This window comes from Nuphar pumila, chromosome 4 (assembly GCF_984573655.1).
Source record: "Nuphar pumila chromosome 4, dmNupPumi1.hap1.1, whole genome shotgun sequence".
In the NCBI taxonomy this organism is placed as follows: Eukaryota; Viridiplantae; Streptophyta; class Magnoliopsida; order Nymphaeales; family Nymphaeaceae; genus Nuphar; species Nuphar pumila.
Window position 1 is genome coordinate 140323056 of NC_143252.1, and position 25236 is coordinate 140348291.

Genomic DNA, 25236 nt, shown 5'->3' on the forward strand with positions numbered 1-25236 from the left:
TTTTAAAATGACATGTAAACCTAGCATGGGTTTTCATTTTAAGAAAGTTTCTAAAGCAAAATATATTTTTTTTTGCATTATTGTTCTTCATTGCTCTTTTATAAGTAGTATTGGTATAGTTGTAGATATAAACACAGTGATTTGTTAAGGTCCCCTCCTCCCCCCCAACAGACACATACACCCTTTGTTGAATTGAAAACAAAAGTAGTATAGAGCAGCTAGTACCTGCCACCTTGTGTCCGGATGTTGCAAGTTCAAATCCCAATGGTATCTTTGTATAGCTGCCTAACCCCAGCTTGCCTTTCAAAAAAAAAGTGGTGCGGGAATTGGTTGAGTGGTTCTCAGATTAGAGGATCTGAGATAATTGGTTCTCAGATATGGGGGGTTTTGTAGGCATTGGGGAAGTCGGTTCTCAGATAAGCGGATCTGAGATCCTTGATTTTCACATCTGATCCGTTAGATTTGGAAAGTGAGGCATTCAAATAATGCCCGCTTAAGGAATCCATATATAAGATGAAATCAGAACATCTTTCCCATTTCCAGACCTACTATTTCCTCAAATCCAACTACTTGCATCATTTGGATGTTCAACCCAGCCCTAATATTGACATCCATACCTTATGGGAAGGGCAATCAAATGGACAAACTTCAAATAGATCTGAATCCATATTATTTTGCAAACCTAGGGACGGTGCCTGCTAGTACATCATGAAAGGGTAGCCGGGACTGGATCTATATCCCAATTGGCAAGAAGCCTATGCCAGCTGTCAATGGGTTGATGTCGGTCTCAGGTCCCTGACTCAACCTCCAGAAATCCAGGTATGGACATAAAAAATGCCAACCCAAATGTTATTTGGGTTGACCCAAACCCGACCAGAGTAACATGCGGGTTCTGTTTGGGGTATGATTTTTTTTTTTTCTGAATTTTTTATCCTACGCTACTAACCCAAGTGTTTTCTTATATATCATGTAAGAAATATATATTCTACATACGGTCTAAATTATGTGGGTCAGGGTTGGGATTTCATTTTGTCTACCCAACATAACCCGACCCAATTGAACCCTAGCTCATGTTATCTGAGGGCTTTGGGTGATGTCAGACACCCATCCACATAAAAAAATGTGCAATATGATTGCACCTGATCCAGCCTCATTTGCTGAGAAAAAAGATCAGGAGCCATCACATTGCACATTTCAAGTATGCTGCTGTACTTGAGCATCCACCATATGCCGTTGGGTCCCACACCTCACAGGCTTGATGGAAAAGATGGAGGGTGGTCAGGTGCAGCAGCACATAAAAAATGTGCAATGTGATTGCACCTGATCCACCTTCTAGGCCAGCCTAGTTCTTTGTGAGCTGTAGTGTGGCCAGATTTTGCCGATCAGTTTTAATCATTTGACCATGATCCTGCATTGTTGTCTGACTCTGATTTGAGCCTGGCTTGGGAAAGACTAAGGCAGAATCAACCAACCTTTGGCCTAAAAATAAAGAAAGCATATGATGCTGATGACCCTATGTATGGCAGGCTGAGCCAGTGCGATCAGGTCTTCATACTGAAAGCGGTTTTCTTTGGTTATAAATCGAAAACAAAATATGACATTCATCTGTACTGCACCTTCGATCTTGAAGATGTAAAGAAAACTCTACGTTACCCTACTCCTATGCAAGAAAATTAAAGAAAAACAAAAAAAAAATATAGAAAAATTAAAGAAAATAACAATATTCAATCATCCATCTCTCTAATCTCTCACATAACAAGTATTTAAGAAAAAAAAAACCCTAATTCTGAATGATGGAGCATAGAGCAGTTACAATCTGGACTATAAGTGATTCATTTAGATCCAGTTTAGTTTACAGTGATTTGAGTTTGTTTATTTGGTTTTAAATATTTTTCTAAGATTCAATTAGAATTAGAGTTTCTTGTATTCCTTATAAATACTTATTATAGGGATTGTTAGAAGAGGCTTGATGGATTGAGATTCCAGTTATTTCTTTAGTGTCATGAATTATTTTATTATTGAATTTCCATTATTCTTGTATTGTGTAGTTTAATCTGTATAAGAATAGGGCAACTTTGATTTTTCTGTGTCCTCATATACGAGGGTGCATCAATCCGTGAGCAGATTTTAAATCCATTAATTGATCGGTTCAAATGATTTCTATTCTTTTGCATGCACATGCTTCATGTGAATCAGATCCCATTTGATCCCTGAGTTTCTCTTGATATTCTTGTGAAAATCCACTTGAACATCATTACACGCGTTGTACATGTGGATAAACATATAGCCCTCTCTCTCTCTCTCTCTCTCTCTCTCTCTCTCTCTCTTTTGGAATGTTGTGATCATGAACCTCCTTGTGCAAAAATGCTATAGTTACGATGATTGGTTTTCTTGCCTAACTTTCGTACCTGCACAGTTCAAATATATATTCATGCAATTGAAATTTTAAATGTGTTTCTTGTTCCTCTCTACCACAAATGGATTGGATCGCGATCTTGGCTGTCTACCTCGTCCTCATCCACAAATGATTACATCTTTGGTTCTCTTTGTTTAGGAAGCTGTCCACGAGCGAATAGGTATTTTCAGGTAGTTTTTGTAAATTTGGCTCTTTAGATGTGTTGGCACGATGGATTTGATAAAAAATGACCCTTAGATCATGTTTTTTATTAAAAAAATTATTTTTTTAAAATCATGAATATTTATGAAAATCTTAGATCTTTAATCTTTAAACTTTATAAAAACCTATATGTAGGTTGGAATCAGACAATCCAAGACTCGATTCTTATAAAATCAAGCATGTAGAACACATCTCTACAATCAGATTTAAGAAAAACATAAAAAACAATTCAAAACCCTGGTTGGTTGGCATTAGGCCAGAAAAGTGATGAGAAGCAATTACCACCTATTATATATACATATATATATATATATATATATATAGAACTGAACATATTAGGCCCTATTTCTATCTGCCCCACAGTTTTTAAGTGTTTTATGATAGATCCGAACAGTTAAATGTGTTTATCATGCTCGATTTAGTGGGAATCGACTTTTGGTTCATGTTTTTTTCGATGAAAAAACATGTTTTTCTGAGCCAAAAAAATGGGTACCTTTATAGCTATTGATTTTGGATCACTGAAAAAACCCATATATATGTCAGATTTCGGTGATCCAAAAGCTGGTTTCTGCTAAACAAAACCTATAGATCACATCTAAGATGTTAGATGTGAGAAAAAATACTTAAAACTATGATTTTTGAAGGGACCTAATGAGACCTAACGAAAAGGAGCCTAAGGAACGCATTACTCTCTCTCTCTCTCTCTCTCTCTCTCTCTCTCTCTATATATATATATATATATATATATATATATATATACATATATATAGATAGATAGATATAATCACTAGAATATGTGAACTGTAGATATGGCCATTTTCAACTATGTGGATGTGCTTGGCATGATGAATTTGTGGATTGTGTATTTGGGATAAAAAATATGATTTTTGAATGCTTGAATATTTGTGAAGAATATGAGCCTTAAAAAATCTCATTTATGCATCAAAATCGGATTATTCAATGGCATGTTCTTATGAAACCAAGCATGTAGATCACATCCATATGGTTAGACTCAAAAGAAAATAACAAAAAATCATAAAAATTGTGGTTAGTTCTCATATTCTAGTGTCTCTCTCTCTATATATATTTATATAGGTGGTACTTTTTCTAGCCTGCTACCAGTGAACAGTTGTTTTTAGGTTGTTGTTTTGTAAATTTGACCCTGCAGATGTGTTTGGAATGATCGATTTGCTAAGAAAAATATGATTTTTTAAGCCTTGAATATTTATGAAATCATACACCGTCAAATTTGAAACCTTAAATCAGACTATCCAAGAGTCAATTCCTGTAAATCATGCCTGTAAAACACATTTTTATGGTCAAATTTAAGAAAAACATGAAAAAACCCTTCAAACGCTCTATAGCTAGGCCTTTAGTGTCACTAGTTCCCTTTTCTCTTGGGCAGTGTTTGGATCACACTCAAAATTCCGTTTTCAGCAAGAACTCAGCATCAGAATTCCGCACAATATTTTTCAATAATTCAGTTTTTGTCAGGCAAATATAAATTGTATAGAAAGTATATATGAAAAGTATTACAAAAAATACAATCAGAATACGCTGAGAAAACTGGTTTTCATCTGATTAATAACATGTTCAAATCGTGTCAACATGTGAAAATTTCAAAATAAGTGTTCTGAAAATATTGCATCCTCCTCAGTAAAATAACCGTAGCTGACAATATCGTGTTAAATTCATGACATTTTCAAAATATTGGTGATATTTGTTACATGAGTTGGATATACACACTTATCCAGTGAACATGGATAATAGAAATCACGTTGTGAAGTAAAATGAGATGTTTTAGCCTACCCACATTTCCTGCCCAGCTTGAGATAAGCTGGGTCTAGGCCTGTGTGCAAATTTTTACATACTAAGGGGCTAGGCAGCCAAACCTAGACTGGCACATGGCTCATCACATTTTTGGGCCCAGGGCTCGGGCCCGATTAGAACTGATCTAAGCTTGAGAGTGGCAAAGTACCCAACCGGGACACTGTTTTTTCTCATGCTCAGTGGGCCCAAATTGGACTAAAGAAACCTAGACCCAAATTCCACCCCTATTTACCAGACCCAGGTGGGTCTGATCCAGGATCCAACTGAGGTGCTGGTACCAGGTCCAAGTCCAGTTCCGACCAGATCTACCAAAGGCAAAGCCATACAGTCCTATAACATAACATAAACCAGACTTAAACGAGATGATAAAATATTATTTTATAAGTTCTTTTACATTAAAATTTTACAGATCTTAATAAATCCAGATTGGATCTGGGTTCGGTATACAATTTATAAACTATACCAGGCTCCGTGTGTTAATCCAACCCTATGGATCTGTTTTGAATAATCAATGGCTCCTTTCTTTATTATCCAACCTAGATCCTATCAGTGGGGATATATGCAAACGGATTGGATCTGGAGCAACTAAATACATGAGCCAGTCGGATGAGACCAATTTGCATCCCTACCTATACCAGACCCAGAGCATATCGGGATCGGGTCGTTCCCAACCTGGTGACAACCCAATTCCTATTGCTAGCCTGTCTTGATTAGTATATTCCTTTGAAGTTCTTGTGCCATAGTAGCCAAGATCATTCATATAATCCAGTGAGCATTTTAATAGCAATTTATTCCTTGCATAATTGAAGTTATGTCCATCCAACTTTTGGGCAGGAAGATGCCTTGTATTGACAGAAGATTGGCCTAAATTATTGCCATTATTGTCCCAATATTCAAGTTCTTAATAATTAACACTTTTCCTAAAAAAAAGTATATGGGGTCCAATCTGACTAGACTCGCCCGGTTTGCCAACTATGCATTAAACTGTGAACACACACTCAATGCAAAGGATTTTAACGTCGTTCGATTATGGGAGAACCTACATCACCGATGACTCTCTCTCTCTCTCTCAACACTCACTGAGAGTCTTTCATTATTTTTTTTATATATATTTTTTATATTTATATAGAGCAACTACCCCCAAGACCTCCTGGTCAAATCACTTTCCTTAAAGTGATTTGGCAGATCACCTTATCTGCTCTCAGCCACGCAGCGTGCATATGATCAGTGAGCTTACTCCTTGCCCTTAGGGCAAGAAATGACATGCACCCATGGGGTTTGAACCTAGACTGCCTGCCTAGCGGCCTAAGCCCCCATTCTACTAAGCCAAACCCCTTTAGGCTTTAATTATTTCTAGAATAGATTGCCATCCGTTTGATTTTGGGATCAGTTACATTTTAATTAAGTATAGAGTACATGTAGTTTTCTTAGAGATTAAGAACTTCCTTTGCTTGACCTTTGATTAGATCCCACGAGTGGTCCTTAGGTTTGCTTTCTTGTTTTGTTATGGCAATTGCAGACACCTTCCTTTGCTGGTCACTTGCCAAACCGTCGTCCTCATCCTTGCAGACTTTCTGCTGATCTCTGGCCCGATCCACTAGCTAGGCTCGATCCATCACTGTCGCTAACAGGCAGACCCTCTAGTTGGTAAAATCTTTGAGGTCGCCTCGCCGGCTGAAGAGTACACCTAGCTTTGACTTTGCAAGCTCCCAGTGGGTTTCGAACTTGTGAAGTTCCATCAAGCTAGTGATATTCACAAGTAGCAAATGCTGGAAATTTTTCTTTTTTTCTTTTTTTGGGCCAACAAGATGCACCCAAGACCTGACATCCCAACTATTACTAGTAACCAGGAAGTTCACAAATCCACGAAAATCTGGATATTTGTTTGCAGCCAATGCATGTGCAGTAGTTTTCCTACTATGGTTTATTTTTTTTTATGACAAGGAACCCTTGCCTAAGCGAGGAAAAACCCCAGGTGGGGCCCACCCAACGAGAGCCAACTAACCATGATTATTAGAATCACCTTTATCAAAGATACAACGTGGCCCACATGTTTGTATGTTTGCACGACATGGGATCACATATTATTGCATATAAAACAGGAACTTCTTAGATTTCCATATCATTGCACAGATGAAACTTCTTGAACTTACACCTCAAAATCTCCAAAAATCTGGATATTCACAGGATTGTGCTTTGGATTCCGTTTCATAAATCAATATCTACTAAAAACTTTTGCTTGCTTTGCACAAGTGGTAGGTTTGAAAATCAAGGAAATTCCAGATTGTGGTGTTCTCCCAAACGTGCCCTATATAATTTGCCAACTAAGAAGTTACCCAGAAACTTTCCCATAAGAGAAGAGTTCAAGCACCCTTTCATGGAGAGCAATGTCCACCCACATGTTGTTTGCCCTTTTTCATGCAACCAAGTTAAACAAGAATCTCCATTCATTTCTGAGTAGTTGGCTTAAATAATTAACTTTTTAAGTCATCTTCAACTAATGATGTAATTAATCAAATTGCATTAATTAATAGCAAGAATTCATCAAAGCAAGTTGGGTGGATGCCGCCTTGAGTTCCGGCAGTTGAATCAGGTTTGGCTCGAGCCCGATTCAAATCCAAGAAGTTTGACACCTCAGCACGGTCCAGTCGTCGGTCGCACCAAGCTAAGATCAATGCACCAAGTTTCTCAAAGTTGATCGATACTACCATGTTGTGGACTTTGATGCATATAGATGGGCCAGTTCAAACCTGGAAGAATGATCTGATGACCAAGAAGCATAGTCACAAATTAATATAGGTTATTTTAAAAAAAAAAATCTCAATTTTTTTATTGTGACATTTTTAAAAACCGATATAATCTTGAAAAACAATATTTTAACATATCATTTTTTTTCAATATCATGTTTTTAATACGATATTATCGAGTTATTAATGTCATATTTATATTCTATTATTAATATTTGTGTATTTTAAATTTCCTTTACATATTTTTATAATTTAAATACACAAGTATTTTTTTGTGAATTTTCAAGAAAACAAAGTTTTAAATTTATCATGAAATTTTCTTTTACTAAAGAGAATCCTTATAACAAGATTTGTGAGTTGTTGATATGCCATGAAGCCAAACCCGAGGCAGGACATTTTTAGTTGATTTGAGGGGCGTATTGGACTGTACGGGGACTCTAAGTGGCTCCAAGATGCCAAACAGCACACAAGGTTTTTTTTTTTTTTTTGATATTTGCATGGAGAAATCACCCAAGGATCAGAGACCTACCTGTTGAAATTAATTATGATCACTGTTCCGGCAGCGTAAAACACATTAATGGCAATTTAGACCCACATGAGATGTTTCTTTTAGAAGCCTTTAAAGATGTAAGAGCCCCACTATATATTGTCTCCACCGAAGAGGCCATCAAGGTCCTCCAAGAGAGTAGTGTAGAAGAGCTTCCTTGGGCTTTTCTCTTTATTGGCCTTGAAGAGCTTCTTGTTAAAATGGGTAGGTTCCACTTAAGTTTAGAAGTTCTATCTAAGTGAGTTTTACTATTTTTAATTATGCTTTGATTTATGTAATATCGTTATGAAAGTTCTCTTGGCCTATAAAAAAAAATTCATTTTTATAAAATTTGATAACGAATGAAATTTAGAAAAACTCATTTATCAAAAATCATCTCTACTCTCTCTCTCTTCTAAATGATGCTCATTTTCGTCATATTCGAGTTAACATTCAAAACCATGTGCATAAAATCTTGGTAGATGTTTATGCGATCTTGCGTATGCATCTTAGTGATCTTTCACTCCCTCCTGCTGATGCTACCTATCCTTTGTCGCAATCTGGGCAAGCGGCTCCGGCGTGAGCCCATTTTATCTGTTTAATGTTCTTTTCTTTTGTGCTTTCTTTATTTGTTTTGGCTTTTGTTCTTGTTCAGTTCATGGGTTCAACATTTTGTTGATTTTCATGAGTGGTAATGTTTACTCCTTTCCTGTGTTTACTCCTTTCCTCAGAGATTTTCCACTCTCCCGCTTGCGCACAAGGGACAACGTGGGTAAAACTTTCTTACTTGATTTGAGAAATAAGTCAAGGCATTTTGGACCATATGTCAACTCCAGAGAAAGCAGGTGATCTGTCAAATCACATTAAGAAAGTGATTTGACATCTTCACCATCAATCGCTCCGTCCCAAGACTTGGTGATCCTTGCATACGTTGTGGAAGGTGAGAATGCCAAATCACTTTTACTTGATCGGCTCTCGACTCCAGGGGCTTCTAGATGCCAAACAGCACACGTCGACGTCACCTTTTTGGCCTTTGGCCAAAAGCAATCAAACCAAGGGGTAGTTGCTCAAATTAAATGGGCCCAAGTTCGCCAACTTTGTGGTAACCAACTTGCTTACGGCTTACACCCAAAATCACATGTTGCCGACGCCATCACTCTATGTACGGTCACAGTAGGACTAGGGTCTCAACGTGTCAGGTTTGGTTCGGATCAGGTAGAATCAGACTTGGGCCTGATTTTTTAGTATGGTATTAGATCAGAACTCCGGTCTAATCGGGTTCACTCTAAGAAAAATCATACAAAATTAGACAAAAACTACATGAACCAGACCTGGACCATACCCAGTAAAATAATATTTTTTATCATTTTACATTGAAAATTTGTGGGTCTTAATCGAAACTCGGATCGGGCCCAAGTCTGGTATACAATTTTACAAACCGTACCCGAATTCATGTATTAATCGGACCTTTGGGTCCAGATCAGGGTCTTAAACGGGTCTTATCATTTATCACCATACCCGGACCCTATAGGGTTTGATCTGGATAAACCGACCCATTGACACCCATACATCTAGCCTTATGGCTCGGTTTTACTACAGTTAGGTTTTAGTGATAAATTTTCATATCAAACTACTCATCGTTAGCCAAACTCTACACCCCTCAAGTAGTGGTATACAAATGAATCAGACTAGCCCGGATCTCCGATCCAGATCCAACTTTTTTTTCTTGAACCCAAAACAAGATTTCAATGTATGATCGAACCAACTTTTCCAATCAATCTTTGCCCATTCCAGTAGCACCATATAATATAAATATTGGGTACTCCCAGAGATTGGAATTCGGATCTATTGCTTAATCCTCAAATCCGTGTCTAAATAAGCTGCGATTCGAACTGCACCCATCACGATTGAGAGCTTCTATCGGTCTATCCTCGAGAATCCACCCCGAAGAACAACTCAGCCCGGGCCAGGGTGGGTCCATTTGCAATAGTCGACCCAGCAAACCCGGCTAAACGGCTGACGTGGCAACAGTTGCCCCCCGAGCTGGAAGCGGCAACGGTGGGCCCCACGTAACGGCGTTCCTTACCGTTTTGCCGAAAAAAAAATTCTACAAAAAAAAAAAACCCACATATCTCGCTTTCCGAATCACCATATTCTACAAATGCCACTAGCCATTGCACGAAAGCCCAAGGGGGATTAAGTCAAATACTCGGTCATTGGCTCAAAACAAAGTGGCAACATTGGGAATTTGTAGAAAAATAAATAAATTCCCGGCCTTCTTTTTACCACAAAAAAAAAAAAGTTTCACGGTGGCGGGAGAGAAGTGGGAAACTTCGTGGAGTCCATCACTATGTACACGGTAGGAAACCCGGTTCCCCATCCCGCACTCGTGAAAAGCGAAAAAAATAGGGGGGGGGGGGGGGGGAGGCGAGGCGCTGACACGTGCGATGCGGGCGGCACGTGTACGTATATCAGGAGACGGAGAGCCTCTCGAGTGACGATGAGAGGAAGGAGGCGGCGTTCTTCTTCTTGGCGACGAAGGGGTGGTCCAGCAGCTGCGCCACCGACCACCGGCGGGCAGAGTCCTTCTGGAGGCAGCAGTCGATGAAGCTCCGGAACTCCGGCGAAGCGGAGGGCGGGAGCGACGGAGGGTCGCCGAAGCAGATGGCCCACATGAGGGTGGGCCAGTCGGGCCGCTGGCCCGGCTGCAGGAAGGGGAAATGACCGAGGTAGAGCTCCAGCAGGGTCAGTCCGAGGCTCCAGACGTCGCCGGCGTAGCCGTCGTAGTTGCCGCCGTAGCTGTCCGGGTCGAACCGCTCCGGGCTCATGTAGGCGCACGTGCCAACGTACGAGACGCAGGGGTCGAGCGTGCGGGACATGATCTTGCTGACACCGAAGTCCGCGATCTTGACCTCGTTCTTTCTGTTGATGAGGAGGTTTGAAGGTTTGATGTCTCTATGAACGATCCGCTGCCCGTGCAGGTAGCTCAGGCCCTCGAGCACCTGGCGGGTGATTCCTGTGAGCGACCGCTCGGAGAAGGTGCCCTTCGACCGGAGGAGGTCCTCCAGGGCGCCGCCGTCCATGTACTCGAGCACCAGGCTCACGTCGCCGCCGGGGCCCTCGAAGATCCCGTGGCACTTCACCACGTAGGGCGAGTCGGTCTTTTTGAGGATCTCCATCTCCCGGATCGTCTGGCGGCGGACGGGGACGTCGCAGTCTCCCTGGACGACCTTCAGAGCGAATACCGCGCCGGTCCGGCGGTGACGCGCCTTGTAGACGGTGCCGCCGTTGCCGCGACCGAGCACCTGCAGGGTCTCGAGGTCGGAGAGGCGCTCCACCTCGCGACTGCGGGTGTTGAGGTGTGAAGGTGGGAGCGGGAGTGGAAAGCGCGGCCGGCGATCGGCGAGATCCGACACCGGAAGTTTCAGATTGAGTTGTCTCCGCTCCCTTACCACCGCCATCTCTCTTTCTCTCTTGGTTGTTCTCTCTCTCTCTCTCTGGTTTGAGGAGCAGTTAGTGGCCATCTGGGGAGGACGAGCGGGTTTTATTGGTGGGAACGTGGAGCGCCGGCGACGAAACAGCGAGGATAGAGAAAGTGGGCCCCATAACTCCAATCATGGAGTGTGGACTGGAAGTACCAATTTGCCCTTATTATTTTTCTGGCTTGCGGTGTTACCCTTTTAGAGCTTCGCCCGCACGAGTGGGTCGGGTCTGGGTCTGGGTCTGGGAAGTGGTCCAAGTGGGACTTGCACAGTTGCAGCCGTCCAGGTTCTCTGCTTTAGGGTTATTGGACTGACCAGTCGCGGGTTCATTGGCTCCAAACCATGAACTGGGTCCGTTTAGTTGTTTTTATTTTATTTTATGTAGGAGCAATGTGATATCACATAAGTCTATACTATTATCTACGATGAATGTGCTCTTATATACCATTGGACTAACATTTGTTGAAAATCAACAGAAATTAAGAGAAAGCAAATAAAGAACGAGCAAAAGGTATCAAATAAGACCTCCTCTTCTGAGGTTCTTAATTAATAATCTTCGTTTTTTAAAATAAAACTTAAAGGAGGGCCAATGTTCCGGAGGTTAATATCCCTCTTCAGCGGAAGAGGAAAGACGCTCAAACTTGTAGGCGGAGATCCCACTTCTTCTTCAACAAATCTGGATCCGGTTCAAAAAAATGAAACTTAAAAAAGCCCTATAATTCTTAATGTGAATCCAAAGTGTATCAAACTGCAAAACAAGATATAAACAAAACAAATCCTATGATGTATTTTCTTTTTATTCTTGTTATCATTCTTTGTCTAACAGGGGAGCAAAAAATACTGGAAACTAGTCTCTGTTGAAACCGTAAATTCTAAAGATCCGAATTTGGTAAAGTAGGACTTAGGAACATAATTATGTGGTTTCATTTGTAGGGAGCTAAACAAACTTGGATCCGATCCAAAGATCAAAACAACCCATTACCTCCCCTCTTTCATGACCAAGAAATGTCCCTCTCGTGCTGGTCTGGCCGATGTTGATGAGTATCTGCAATGAAGGATTAATTTTTTGTAGTGTTAGTTAGGGCATGGATCAGCAATGTTAATATTATAGGTGGTTCCCGCAGCATGGTAGATTGCATATTTTTCTGTTTGGGGAATTCCCAATTCCGTGCATGTAAAAACGATTGCATAAAATGTGTAGGTAACGTCACTAACATGTACAAGTGCATCATATATGGCCTCATTCATCGTCTTAGATCTTTTTTTTTTTTTTTAATATTTACACGGATAAACCACCCCCGGGATCAAGCCGCGCTGGATTTGCCTGTCATAATTACAGTCGTTGTCCTGACAGTGTAAAACTCTGTGGGCTTAACCCTTGATTCCAGGGAGTCACCACCCTTTGTCTTGCGCAAGAGGTGATGCCCAAGAGATTTGAACCGATACCACCAGCCTAGCTGCCTATGTCTTCCAGAGGCAGCATCTTAGATCTAAGATTATTTCGGTTTTGATTTGTTTAATTCATTATCATTCATCGTTGTTAGGTAAACTAATTCTCTGTTGAGTAGGTGTACAAGGTCCCCAACCACCGAATTAAGATATATTGAGAGTGTTTGTGTGTTCTTAATAAGACTTGAATCATCTTTACAAGAAAAGCATTTATACCTTCAATCATTTACAGAGTTTTAATATGCCTTGAATCATATAGAAAATAAGCTCATTAGGTGTCATCTAATCTCTATGTCATTCCTTTAGATTTGGTTATAGAAAAGGATATCTAATTAGTACGGACAAAAGGATTTGTTATGATTTGTAACCTCCATGCAACAACCCTTTGGTCCTTCACTCATCAACATCTTCATTCTCAAGAAAACTATAATTTCCTGTTTTTTTCTGTCAATTTCCACGTAATCAAGGAATTTCGGTCAACATAACACTGTAAATGACAAAAAAAAAAATGGGAAATATTTTTGCATAAAGGTTCTCAAAAGCTGTAGCAATTACGACAGATAAACTAGGAATATCTCATAATACAGATGGTTTATTAGAAACTAGCTTACTCACTCTTTACAGTTTCAGCATTCCTTGGCCAAGCTGAAAAACTAAGTTCCTTGTCACCCATATAAGCTCTAAGGGCCAATTCAAGAATACACAGTTTTTTTTTCTTTGGATAATTCAAGGAAAAACCCCTCAGTAGAGAGTATACCCAACTTCGACCTTGCGACAAGAGACATCACCTATGGGTTTTGAACTTGTGACATCCGGTCAACTTGGTGACATGGTCTACTTAAATGATGCCGGAAAGTTATGAAGATTCCCACTAAGGGCCTGCAAATAGATTTTCAAGCACAGCTACAAACTAAGTTATCCAGAAATAACTAAGAATATCTTGAAATTTTAAAAGTTCAAGAAAAACAAATGAAATTTGAAGGAACTGGAATTTAATATCGTAATCAACCTCAATCTTAAAATGCAATCAACCTCAGTCTTAAAATGCCTAACCACGGGGTAACTTCTTAATTGAAAGTAGATCGATCATTTGGATCCAACATCTAAATGTACACCAAAAACTAGTGAAGACATGACCCAATCACAGGGTCGGTCTTGCAAGAGTATGCATACATGCCACATGCCACGTGTACGATGTAGAAGCGACTAACCTTAAATAAGAAAATAAAATTTGAAAACTATTTTTATTGTTTTCGAACATAGAATATTATCTTAGACTCTCTAAGACTATATATGTATACCAAGATATATATATATATATATATATATATATATATATATATATATATATATGACACGCGACAGGCGACAGAACCACTCTAACGACCAATTCAAACTATATGTATATAGATAAGGTTCAGTTATGACTACATCTATGTATATATGCATATACCTATATCGAGACTGATTTGATTACATTAATCGAGGGCACAACTTCTCGATGTTGCTATATGCTCTCTAGCCTACAAGGGAGTCTATATTCAAACAAACATTTTTGCGTATTTTGAACCCTGAGAGGACATGAAGTTGTAGGCACCGAGACTCTAACCTAGACCAAAACTCGAACCTTGGTGTAGTCGTCACTACACAAATCCCCTCATTAATGTGGTGGGGGAACGGGTCCTTTTGAACCATATGACGGGCTTTTCCAGTACTACTGTCATCTTGAATCCACTTAGTTGTCTCCTACACTCCCGTGGTGGAAGACAAGGCCCTTTAGACCTTATGACGGGCCCCAGAGCTCACTGTCATCTTGAATCCACTTAGTTGTCTCCTACACTCCCGTGGTGGAAGACAAGGCCCTTTAGACCTTATGACGGGCCCAAGAGCTCACTGTCATTACCGATTCGCGGGAGAATGTGCAATAGTAGTATGGCTTTATTTAATTTTAGTTATCAAGGTTTTTTTTTTTTTGGCAAAATCCGAAGGTACTTTCCTTGGTTTAGGGTTTATTGCCCATAATATCTCATATAAAGCCATACAATTCAATCAATCATATGTATAAGCCTCTACTGCCATTTATGCAGTGAGTACAATTTAAATCAAGAGATTTTTAATGTCAAACCTTAGGTCGTTTGGTTACGGGCAATGGTGGTTAGGAAGAAAAAAAACACAAAGCTTAAGGGTTTTATCTTAAGCTTAAAAATATATTTTTAACTGGTTTTAAGCCACATGTTAGAAACAAAAAGGTGGAGGTTGAGCTGAGTGTATTTTAGCCAGCTGCTTCTATAAAAAAGATGATATTGCTCTTGAAAGAAAATAATTTATCAATATGCCCTTCTCATGTTCAAGATTTACAATTTTGTCCTTATAAAATCCATTATTTACAAACTTGCCCTAAGTCCTAAATATAAAAGTATAACTCAGAGTTTCAAAAATACCTCATATATATATATATATATATTATAAATTAAAATTATGAAATTCTTACAAATCACATTTTTGTTGCAAACACAAGTTCAGGTCTATTGTTTCTTTCATATTCTTTTTAGATTTTTTTTCAAGTTAGTCAAAAAGTTTTTTTTATGTTTTTGCTAAAATAATTTTAAATGTAAGGGAGTTGTAGCATAGCCTCTCATTCGCTACAAGTGAGGCCACCTCCTTGGTGGCCAATGACAAGCTAACATTCAAAATGTTTGTCCTATATATATATTCTCCTCCCACGTGACCAATGGAGAACCACTCAACTTGTTAAGACGTGGATCATTTGGGCGGCACCTTGATCTTAGTCTAATGAAGCTTAAGGTGAGGTGGCTAGCCTTTTGTTGGCCATTTAGGTGGTCACCTTCCTCAAGGCCCAATCAAAATAGATTACTTGTTTAATTAGGGCTTCCTCTCAAAAATTGGATTTAAATATAGATTCGAAAAAATAATCTACTCATTGACGCCCTCTAGTATTACAAAATGAATTTTATGGGGTACTAAAACTATCTGGATATGTAAGATCTGACTCTTACCAAAAATAAAAAATAAAATAAAAATAATACAATATTGTTCGTGGTTTCAAAAATTCACAAAATAAGAACCAAATATAAAACTGAATTTTTTGAGATATATTACGCAAAATTCTAAAAAAAACGGTGCATAAAATTATCAAAATATCCTTGCATCTCAAATTTGCCCAAATGAATAAAAAACCGATCCGGTAAGTTTGGTTTTGCATTTTGGATCAAAATTTTGGATTTGGATCTCACCTACTAATCACATGTGGAGCATGGATCCCGATGCTCCTTCATAAAAAAAAACATTCACAGTAAAACTCATTGTTAAATAGATCCAATAAGATTGTGTGGACTTGGTATGAAAAACTGTTAGGGACTATTATGAAGTGGTGGAGACGCATCCACTTATGAAGAAATCTGGCTAAGTTGTGAAATTTGCTCAAGGATGGCTATGCAAGTTCCTAAATTATCCCCGATTATCTTGGAAAAATCTGTTCCACAACTCCCTAATGGCGTGTTTGGATGCACCTTTTTATCCAAATAAACGGCATAAGAAAGTTGCCTTATTCTGTTAATTTGGTTAACTAACTGTGTCCAATTCCTCCTTTGTCACATTTATGTGTGTGGTGGTGGGTGGGGGGGAGGTCAATGGGTTCCGTTCCCAGGGAGAAATGGGCGGTTTGACTCAGATCCAACTAAAAGATGTTGGTACCAGAACCAGACTTACGTCTGACTGGACTTATCATACATAAAACTATACCCAGGTCCAATTAAGATTAGATAAACCAGACTTGGCCTATACTCGATAAAATAATATGTTAGAATTTTTACATTAAAAATGTACAGATCTTAATTGGTACTCAAGTCAGATTTAGATCTGGTATGAAATTTCATAAACCATACTCAGTCCATATATTATTTGGATTCTATAAGAACCCGAGTCCTTAATAGTGCCCCCTCTCATACCAAACCCGAATCCTATCAAACTGGCTAAGGATAAGGATCAGGATCAGGATCAGGATCAGGATCAGGATCAGGATCATGTGATACCCCTTAATTTAAGGTGGTAGTTTGCCACCCAACTCTAGACTCTACTGCTCAAAATGGCATGCAGTGAAAATACCGCAAACATCAAGCGTATTCTTGAAAGTTGCAAAATGAAGAATGACGTCAGGGCTGCGGATGAATGCTGACGATGGAGCCCTCATATCATATAAGGGAAAATTTCATTTAAGGGCCAACTTTCTCCCGATTTCAAATATGGTCACACATTTTTCAAATTCTAAATATTTACTAAACTTTTCCTAAAAACTGTCAAGCAAGACTTGCATTTATTGTTTGTCTTTTAACTCAAGTTAAATCATACGTTAAATTACAATAATAACCTTCGTTATTAAGAGTTGGAACTGTTTTCTTTTTCTTTTGAAAGGCAAGTTGGGGGTTAGGCAGACCCTGAACCTGCAACCTCGGTGACGCACTAGCTGCTCTTACCACACAAGGTGACGCACTAGCCGATCCTACCAGACAAGCTGAACCCATTGGTTTACTTTTCCTTTTGAGTACTTTTCAATTTACGAGAAATAAAAAAGAGCATACTTTTTCCAACAGGATTGATGTTTGACATGAGGTCTCAGTTTACAAGAAAAGTTTGGGCCATGTTTAGAATTTCAAAAAGTGTGGCCCATATTTATAATTAGAGGCAAAAGGTTGGTCCTTAAATGAAATTCTCCATCGTATAAATCCAAAGGTCATTTTCAAATAACCATCAAAACTTTTGTCTTAAATACTCTGTCGCACAAAAAACGTTTTCATTTTTCAAAATTTCACCCCTGCCGCAAAATATTTAATTTTAGTTAATAAAAAATCACTTTAAGAGTTAATTTACATTAAACTTATGTCTTGAAAAGACCAATAAAAGATCGGGTTTTTTAGGAAAAGCAGGGTTTGAATTTCTAATAAAATACGTAAAACATAAACAGATTTTAAAGATAAAAAAGAAAATAAAAAAACGTTAGTAATATCATGATAAAATCAAAATACTGCTGATATTTGTGAATATCATCATATCTGACTTTACATGTGAATTGGATTTTTTTTCTTTCACTGTGGATTTTAGATGTGCAAACTGCAAAGTCCATAACCAATCTGGTCAGTTAGCCAAACAGATTGGAAGGGCCTTAATGGATCGGTTCCGAGTTAAATATCCTACCCGAACACAATATATTCACATCCTGCTGTGATAGCGTGAGATGCATATATACCCCAAGCATATATTTTTTGTGTTTTGAGGTATCTAATCTGTCATCAAAGAGGCAAAAAGTTTGTATGTATTCTTGTGGATAAATTGGAAGTTTTCAGACTTATCCAACTTGTGCATTAATTTATTTGATTTTGATATGTGAGAACTCAAAGGGTGCTGCCCAATGTTGTCAGTATCGGAATCGGACCTGTATTGTTTGGCTAACGATTCAGGTGAATCAGCCGATTCTCAAATGAATTGTTCTGAATCGGCTAAAAAATAATTAAAGAATATTAAGTGTCAATTAGAATGCGACATGTGTTAAAGCCATTAAAATAATATTAAAAAAATAAATTTAAGCTATTTTTATATTTATTAAAAAATAGCCGATTCAGGTCAGTATCGTGTCGATTTTCTGGCAATGCGAGCAGATACTGACAACACTGGGAATATGCTGCCTTGGGACAATCTTTGGTTACCAAACTGAAAGGGATGATGCTGTCCTTGTATTTGTATGTCAATGTTGCAGATTTTTTTTTTTTTGCAAATTGAGAAGTGGGGTTTGCAATCCACAGAATTTTCTTTCACTAAACCTTATTTTCCCATTTGTTTTATGGGAAGACGATGCTTTCCTGTGAGAAAACTGTTGTTTTCTCATGGGGCGCAAAACGAACCCAGCCTGTTCGAAAGTGGTCAGCCCGCTTGGCCTACAATGAGCCCATTTGAAGCCCATGTTTAACTATAGGTTGACCTCTTTTTAGGGATGAAAATGGGTCAGATCCGGAACAACTGAATACATGAGGGAGTCGGACCATAAAAAATTGCAAAACCTTCATCCTGGACCTGACCCATTTGGGTTTGAATACGGCCATTTAGTTGCACTTAGTGGTCCATGGAGAAAGTTTGGTTAATTAGTTAATTTTGGACTCAATGGTCCAACCACAATTCTCTAGGGTCTGCATTGCAATGGACACAAGATCAAGGTCCCGTTTGGTTGGAAGGAATGAGGTTTGATATAATTGGTAACAAGCTCAACATTCCTTGCCACCCAGATCCGTCTGGCCCAACGTTTTAATCAGACCTGGACCCAGATTGAACTGGTGAACACCAGATCCATATCCGACCTGGTGGCGAATAGGTTCAATAAACATTGTTTTGGATCCAAGCATGTTTTAAGTCCTCTTATGAGCTCTTAAAAACAAGAAAAAGAAAAGAAAAGAAAAGAAAAGAAAAGAAAAGAAAGAATAATGTTAATTTGGGTTGGTTCCATTCACCAAGTTTGAATCTGACCAGTTCCCTCCTCTGCTGAGATCGATGATAGGGGCCCTGGATCTCATCGAAATCAGAGCCATTGATCACTTTGTTTGGGGAGTATCAAAGTAGATGAGGTTAGGGATGACAGTGGACCGGGGCAGGGGCAGAGGACAAGGTCTCCACCCCCGCCCCGTCTCAAAATCATGGCCTCCATTCTTGTTTCATGTCCTTCATTCCCCAGTCTAAATGGGGCAGGGGCAGGGGACAAGGTCTTGATTTTAACCTCGATCCCCGCCTCCATCCCCATTTCATGTCCTCCATCCCCAGTCTAAATGGGGCGGGAGCCCGTTTCTCCTCCGGACACTGCCATCCCTAAAGAAGGATCGGGGCTGGGCCGGGGCAAGCTGGGGATTGGAGACGGGGACGGGGAGGGGAAAAGCATAAGTCCATCCCCGCATGGGTTTTTATTTTAACCTCCATTCTCGCTTTCATCCTTGTTTCATGTCCTTCATTCCAGGTGCAAACGGAGCGAGGCGGGGAGGGGCACGTCTTCCCCCTGTCCACTGTCATCCTTAGATGAGGTAAAACCCCTCTCATACTTGGAATTTTTCTTGATGAAATATATAGAATTTTCATATGAAATTTTTTCACACAAAAACAAGCGATCTATGGTTGGGAAGACAGTATACGCATAAAAATTTGTCAATGAAGATTTTCTTCACCCCTGAATATGGAGAAATTGTTCACATGTACGGCTAGAAAATTTGTACAAAGCTGAAAATTCATGTAAACTTTTTTTTTTCTATCTTTTTAGACAAACAACGGAAAGATATTATTCTTTTTCTACTTCCAGTGCCCCAAGCGGAAATGATTACTGATATAATATATTATAATATATGGCCAAAACATTTGGTGGTCAAGTTACCAAAAAAAGAAAAGGGGCATGAGAACTATGTCACATATCTGCACTACGACACATGAGACCGATGTAACAAATATCGCAAGATTTATAAAAAATCTCGTGATAATATCGCGAGAAATTGCGTGAAAGTTTAAAACGGTATTTTCTCACGAGATTTTCAATCCATGACAAATATCGTGATATTTACCATTTTAACTGATATTTATCGCGAGGTTTTTATTTTTAAATGTGTTTTATTTATATTTTTCTATAAAAATTATTTTTTTATTTTTTATTGCTGAGATTTTGTCAAAAAAATGGGAGATTTATGAAAAAATTCAAGATTTCCTGAGTTTTTGCCTTTTTTTAACTTTTGTCACTATGCATGAGACTCGAGTTCAACAAACAAGTTTTTTTTTTTTTTTGAAAAAATAAGACACGTGGATATGAATTTTTAATTTTTTAATCAATTCATTTTTTTGTTATTTTAACATATAAAACAAACATAACATTTAAAATATTAAAAAAATAAAATATTAAAATAATATTCGCACCAGGCATCTGGTTGTTCAAGAGCATGTTCAGTCGTGTCCCATTAGACATGGGCCCCAAGTAGGGCTTGAAAACTAGACTACTGTTCGGCTCAGCTCAGAAATTGCGCTCGGCAAGCGGAGCTACGAGCCAGCTTGTTTGGGTAAATGAGCTGAGCACAAACATGTCAAGCTCGGCTTGTTCAACCCTAGCCCTAAATAGTGAGTCATTGATGAAGATTATGACTTGTAAACTAGTTGTTCCGGCTCGCCATGTTTTCACCTTTTTTTAAATAAGCCCGAGACACTAGTGGTGTCAATGGGTTGGGTTTGGTTCAAACCCAGGTGAAATCAGACTCAGACGTGATACCAAACCCAGGTGAAATCAGACTCAGACGTGATACCAAACCCAGGTGAAATCAGACTCAGACATGATTTGAGATGCTAGTACTGGGTCTGGATTCAAGTCCAATCAAACCCACCGTAAGAGAAACCATATCTGAATCTTATAAGGATTACATGAACCAGACCCAGAACATACCCTATAAAATAAATTTTCTTTTTATCTTTTTTACAAACCATATCCGGATACACATTATTTCGATCCTTTGAATCTGACCCCAATTGTATTAGGACCATATTATTCATTACCAAACCCTAATCCTATAGGGTTTGGTATGGGTCGGGTCTGGGTCAAACCCAACCCATTGACGCCCCTAGTGTAAGCTCTAAACCACCACTAGGGTTATCAACTTATCCCCAGCTTGCCAACCCAACAACAGAAAAAAAAAAAGGGCAATCATCACGTGGAAGAAATACTCCACTCTCGCCGATGTGGACTCACACGCTATACGTTTAAACAAGTGGGGCCCACCTAAAAAAGACAAGCAGGCTGCACTATTGAGCTTTATGTGCACAGGGACATATGGGAACCAAGTGGGTTGTGATGTCACAAAGATGACAACTACATACAGTCCACCTTTTTTTTCTTTTTTATTGTGTGTTTGCATGATGAATGCGTGGAGGTTTCAAAACCGTGAAGCAGTGGGGGATAGAGGACAAGCCGCCCTCACCAAAACAAAAATACAGTTTATCAGCTTATCCCACTTGTAAAAAAGCAAGTTGGCACATCCAAGATTAGAAATGCCTTGGAAATAAAATTTTCAATGCATAAAAGCACTCTCTCTTATTAGTCGCCGTTAGAACCATCCAAAAATTATATTTTTAGGTTTTTTCATGTTAGATTTGAATCATGAGACGTGTTTATCATATTGTTTATTAAATATAAAACATGCAGTGGTTCATATCTAATATAAAACACCTAAAACTATAATTTTTAGAGGATCCTAATAGTCACCAAATGAAATAGGAGGCAACATATATAAAACCTCCTCTCTTTCTCTCTCTCTCTCTCTCTTTATATATATATATATATATATATATATATATATATATATATATATATATATATATATATATATATATATAAAGAGAGAGAGAGAGAGAGAGGTCACTAGAATATGAGAACAAGAAATCTGAAAACTAATGTGTGAACCACAATTTTTGTAGATTTTTATTTCTTTTCTCTTGAAGCTAATTGTATGGATGTGATCTATATGCTTGGTTTTATAAGAACCCGCTCTTGAATCATCCAATTTTTATGCATTAATGAAATTTTTTTAAGCTTTAAAATCAATGGATCATAATCTTCATAAATATTCAAACATTCAAAAATCATATTTTTCATTGAAAATACATGATTCAATGTTGATTCCTAGCAAATTCATCATCTCAAGCACATCCACGTGTTGGATTTGCAAAAATCGTGTTGGAAATGCCCATATTTTTAGTTCTTATATTCTAGTAAATCTATGTATATATATAATATAGGAAAATGAAAACCTACCCAATAGAAAACCTCCCAAACCTACCCAATAAGAAATATTTATCAGATTTTTGGTGTTTTTTAAAAATTCTGACTTTACAAATTTGATCTTGTTTTTTTAGAAATCGGTCCTTGGAGCATGTGATTTTGATGCATGGATATGTTTATACAAGGTTTCAAAATCAATGATCTACAATTTCATAGGCTCCAAATACCATTTTTTTCAACCAAAATGCATGATCCAAGTATCAATTTCTAGTAAATCAACTATGCTAAACACATGTAAGGTCATAATTTTGAGAAAAAAAACACCAAAAATTGGATAAATGTTTCTTCTTGAGTAGGTTTGGGAGGTTTTCTATTGGGTAGAGGTTTTCATTTTCTTATATATATATATATATATATATATATATATATATATATATATATATATATATATATATATATATATATAGAGAGAGAGAGAGAGAGAGAGAGAGAGAGATTTTACTAAAATATGAGAACTTAAAATATGGGCATTTTCAACACTGTTTTTGCAAATCCAACCATGTGGATGTGCTTCACATGGTGAATTTGCTAGGGATCAACCAATGGAAATATATGTGTTGTGTCTGTTAGGATGGATGTCTGAAGTTTTGAAAAAAAGGATAATCCTACAAAGGAGTATATCATACTACATCTAGAGTTCTACCAATAAAAAAAATTGAAGAATGCCATTATAGATGTTTAGATATATTGCAAGAAACCCTATTATGGTACCAGTAAAAAAATGTTAGACACAAGTAGAAGAAATTAGAATAAAAAGGAAGACCACCGATGATCTGAAAAGAAGCAACTAGCTAGAGGTGATATTATATTATTGTAAAGTGACTAAAGTTATAACTTTACATTAGAAAGGAATGAGAAAGTGAGACTCATAAAGTCCATCCCACGTAGTTAAGATAAGGCATGATGACAATGATAGGTTAGAAAGTCACTTGTGGCATGATCACCATTGAGTAGAGAGTGAAACTTTTCTTAATTTCTTTTTCTGTTGCTCGATTCATAAGCATCGAATCCATTCATGAATTAATCATTAACCTGATATAATTGACATAAGCAACACTTTTTTTCGACAAAGAAAGCATCCAAAAAAAAAGATAGTTTTTTTTCGATAAGCAACACTTTTAAAATATAAAAAGTGGTATTCTAATCGCCATTTTAAATGCCCACTATATCTTGATATTTTAAAAAATATCAAACATTTTTATTGTTTAGACAAAAATATCACAATTTTACATTTATATCTGCATGATATTGTTTTTTTTTTATATTCACATGAAGAAACTGCCTACAGGATCAGAGACCTAGTCACACTGGCTCTTCCTGCCGTACTTACAATCACTGTCCTAACGACGTAAAACTCTGTAGGATTACTCTTTGCCTCCGAGGAATTGCCACGCTTCGGCTAGCACAAAAGCTGACGCTCATGGGGTTTGAACATAGACGGCCTGCCTAGCAGCCAAAGCCCCATCCCAGTACGCCAAACCCTTTGGGGTAAATAAATTGCAGAGCATCAATCGAGGTAGGCCAATGGGAGTTTTCCTTTTCTGTTTGGCACATATATTCCTCTAATCATCAAGATTGCATTAGGTGCACAAAAAGGGGCCGTGATCAGCCCAACCAACCTTGTGGGCTCACTATTGCCACCCATTATGAGTGGGCCCCTCTACCAACATCCGACCCATTTAGGGATGCAAATAGGTCAGATTCAGATTCGGGTCTGACCTGGATCCGATCAGTATTCTTAGTTCCAGATGGATTGCAGCAAAATCTGGGTCGCATCTTGAACAAATATGGCTATGTTTATTAGAACTGGGATCCAAATTAGTCAAGGAAATACAATAGACTTTTCGGCATAAAAAAAGGGAAAAGTTTTTTCCTCCTCTTTCCATCGGATCCAATACCACGGAAGCTTAGATGGGATTTAGAATTTCGGTATTGAGTTTTGAACCAGATGTGGATCCACTCTTTTTTTCATTTTCAAAAAAATAACACAAGCAAATTAAATGTTTGAATCCACTGGAAAACGGCCCTTTCCTACAGGAAAAAAGGGTTGCTTTTCCTACAGAAAGTGAAACAAATGCACCCTACGAAAAGGACAGGCTCACGTGGCTCCGCAATGGGCTCCACGTTTTCCTGCATGAGCAGCCATTTTCATATGTCGATGCTAAGCATGGGAAAACATGAGGCTTCCACATCCATTATTTTCTCATGGGGCATGCCTTACATATACTTTTCACAAGTTTCTAAAAACTCCTGCCAGTACGGCTTTTCCATAGAAATCCATTCACACTGGTAGGTAGGGCTGGTAAATGAACAGATCAGCTCGTGACTCAGCTTGGTTCTGCTCTGAAAGCATTTTGGATAAGAACGTTTAGATAGAGATAATATAGGGGATAAAACTATATTCGTAACCAGAAGACATCAAATGGAAGGAGATCAGGAAAAGTTACCTAAAATGAAGGAGATGGTCATGGCAAAGATCGATAACTTTAAGATTGAGATATGGTCTGATCAAAGTTGAAATGGGTGTTAACATAGAGTTTGACCATCCTCATGAGGAGGATCTTGAAGAATGTCAGGTTCTTTCAATGGAAAATGACGAGGCTACTCAAGAACAGACACGAACCACTAACTCTAGGGTGACTAGAAGTATGATATGTATCTTTAAACCAAATCTCAAATATCTTAATCTTCACATTTTATATGATTCAATTCCAAGAGAATCAAAG

General features: G+C 38.3%; 1 protein-coding gene across 1 annotated transcript; it reads right to left on the reverse strand.

Annotated features, from left to right (window-relative positions):
- Positions 1–9922: 9922 nt before the first annotated feature.
- LOC149841328 (mitogen-activated protein kinase kinase 9-like) lies at positions 9923–11788 on the reverse strand. The gene has a single exon (XM_090004758.1). The coding sequence runs from the start codon at positions 11242–11244 to the stop codon at positions 10192–10194; it is 1053 nt and encodes a 350-aa protein (XP_089860884.1). The 5' UTR covers positions 11245–11788; the 3' UTR covers positions 9923–10191.
- Positions 11789–25236: the final 13448 nt, after the last annotated feature.

Bases quoted from the DNA above. Each gene is read 5' to 3' on its own strand.
- LOC149841328 (XM_090004758.1), bottom strand. From the start codon at position 11,244: ATGGCCACTAACTGCTCCTCAAACCAGAGAGAGAGAGAGAGAACAACC.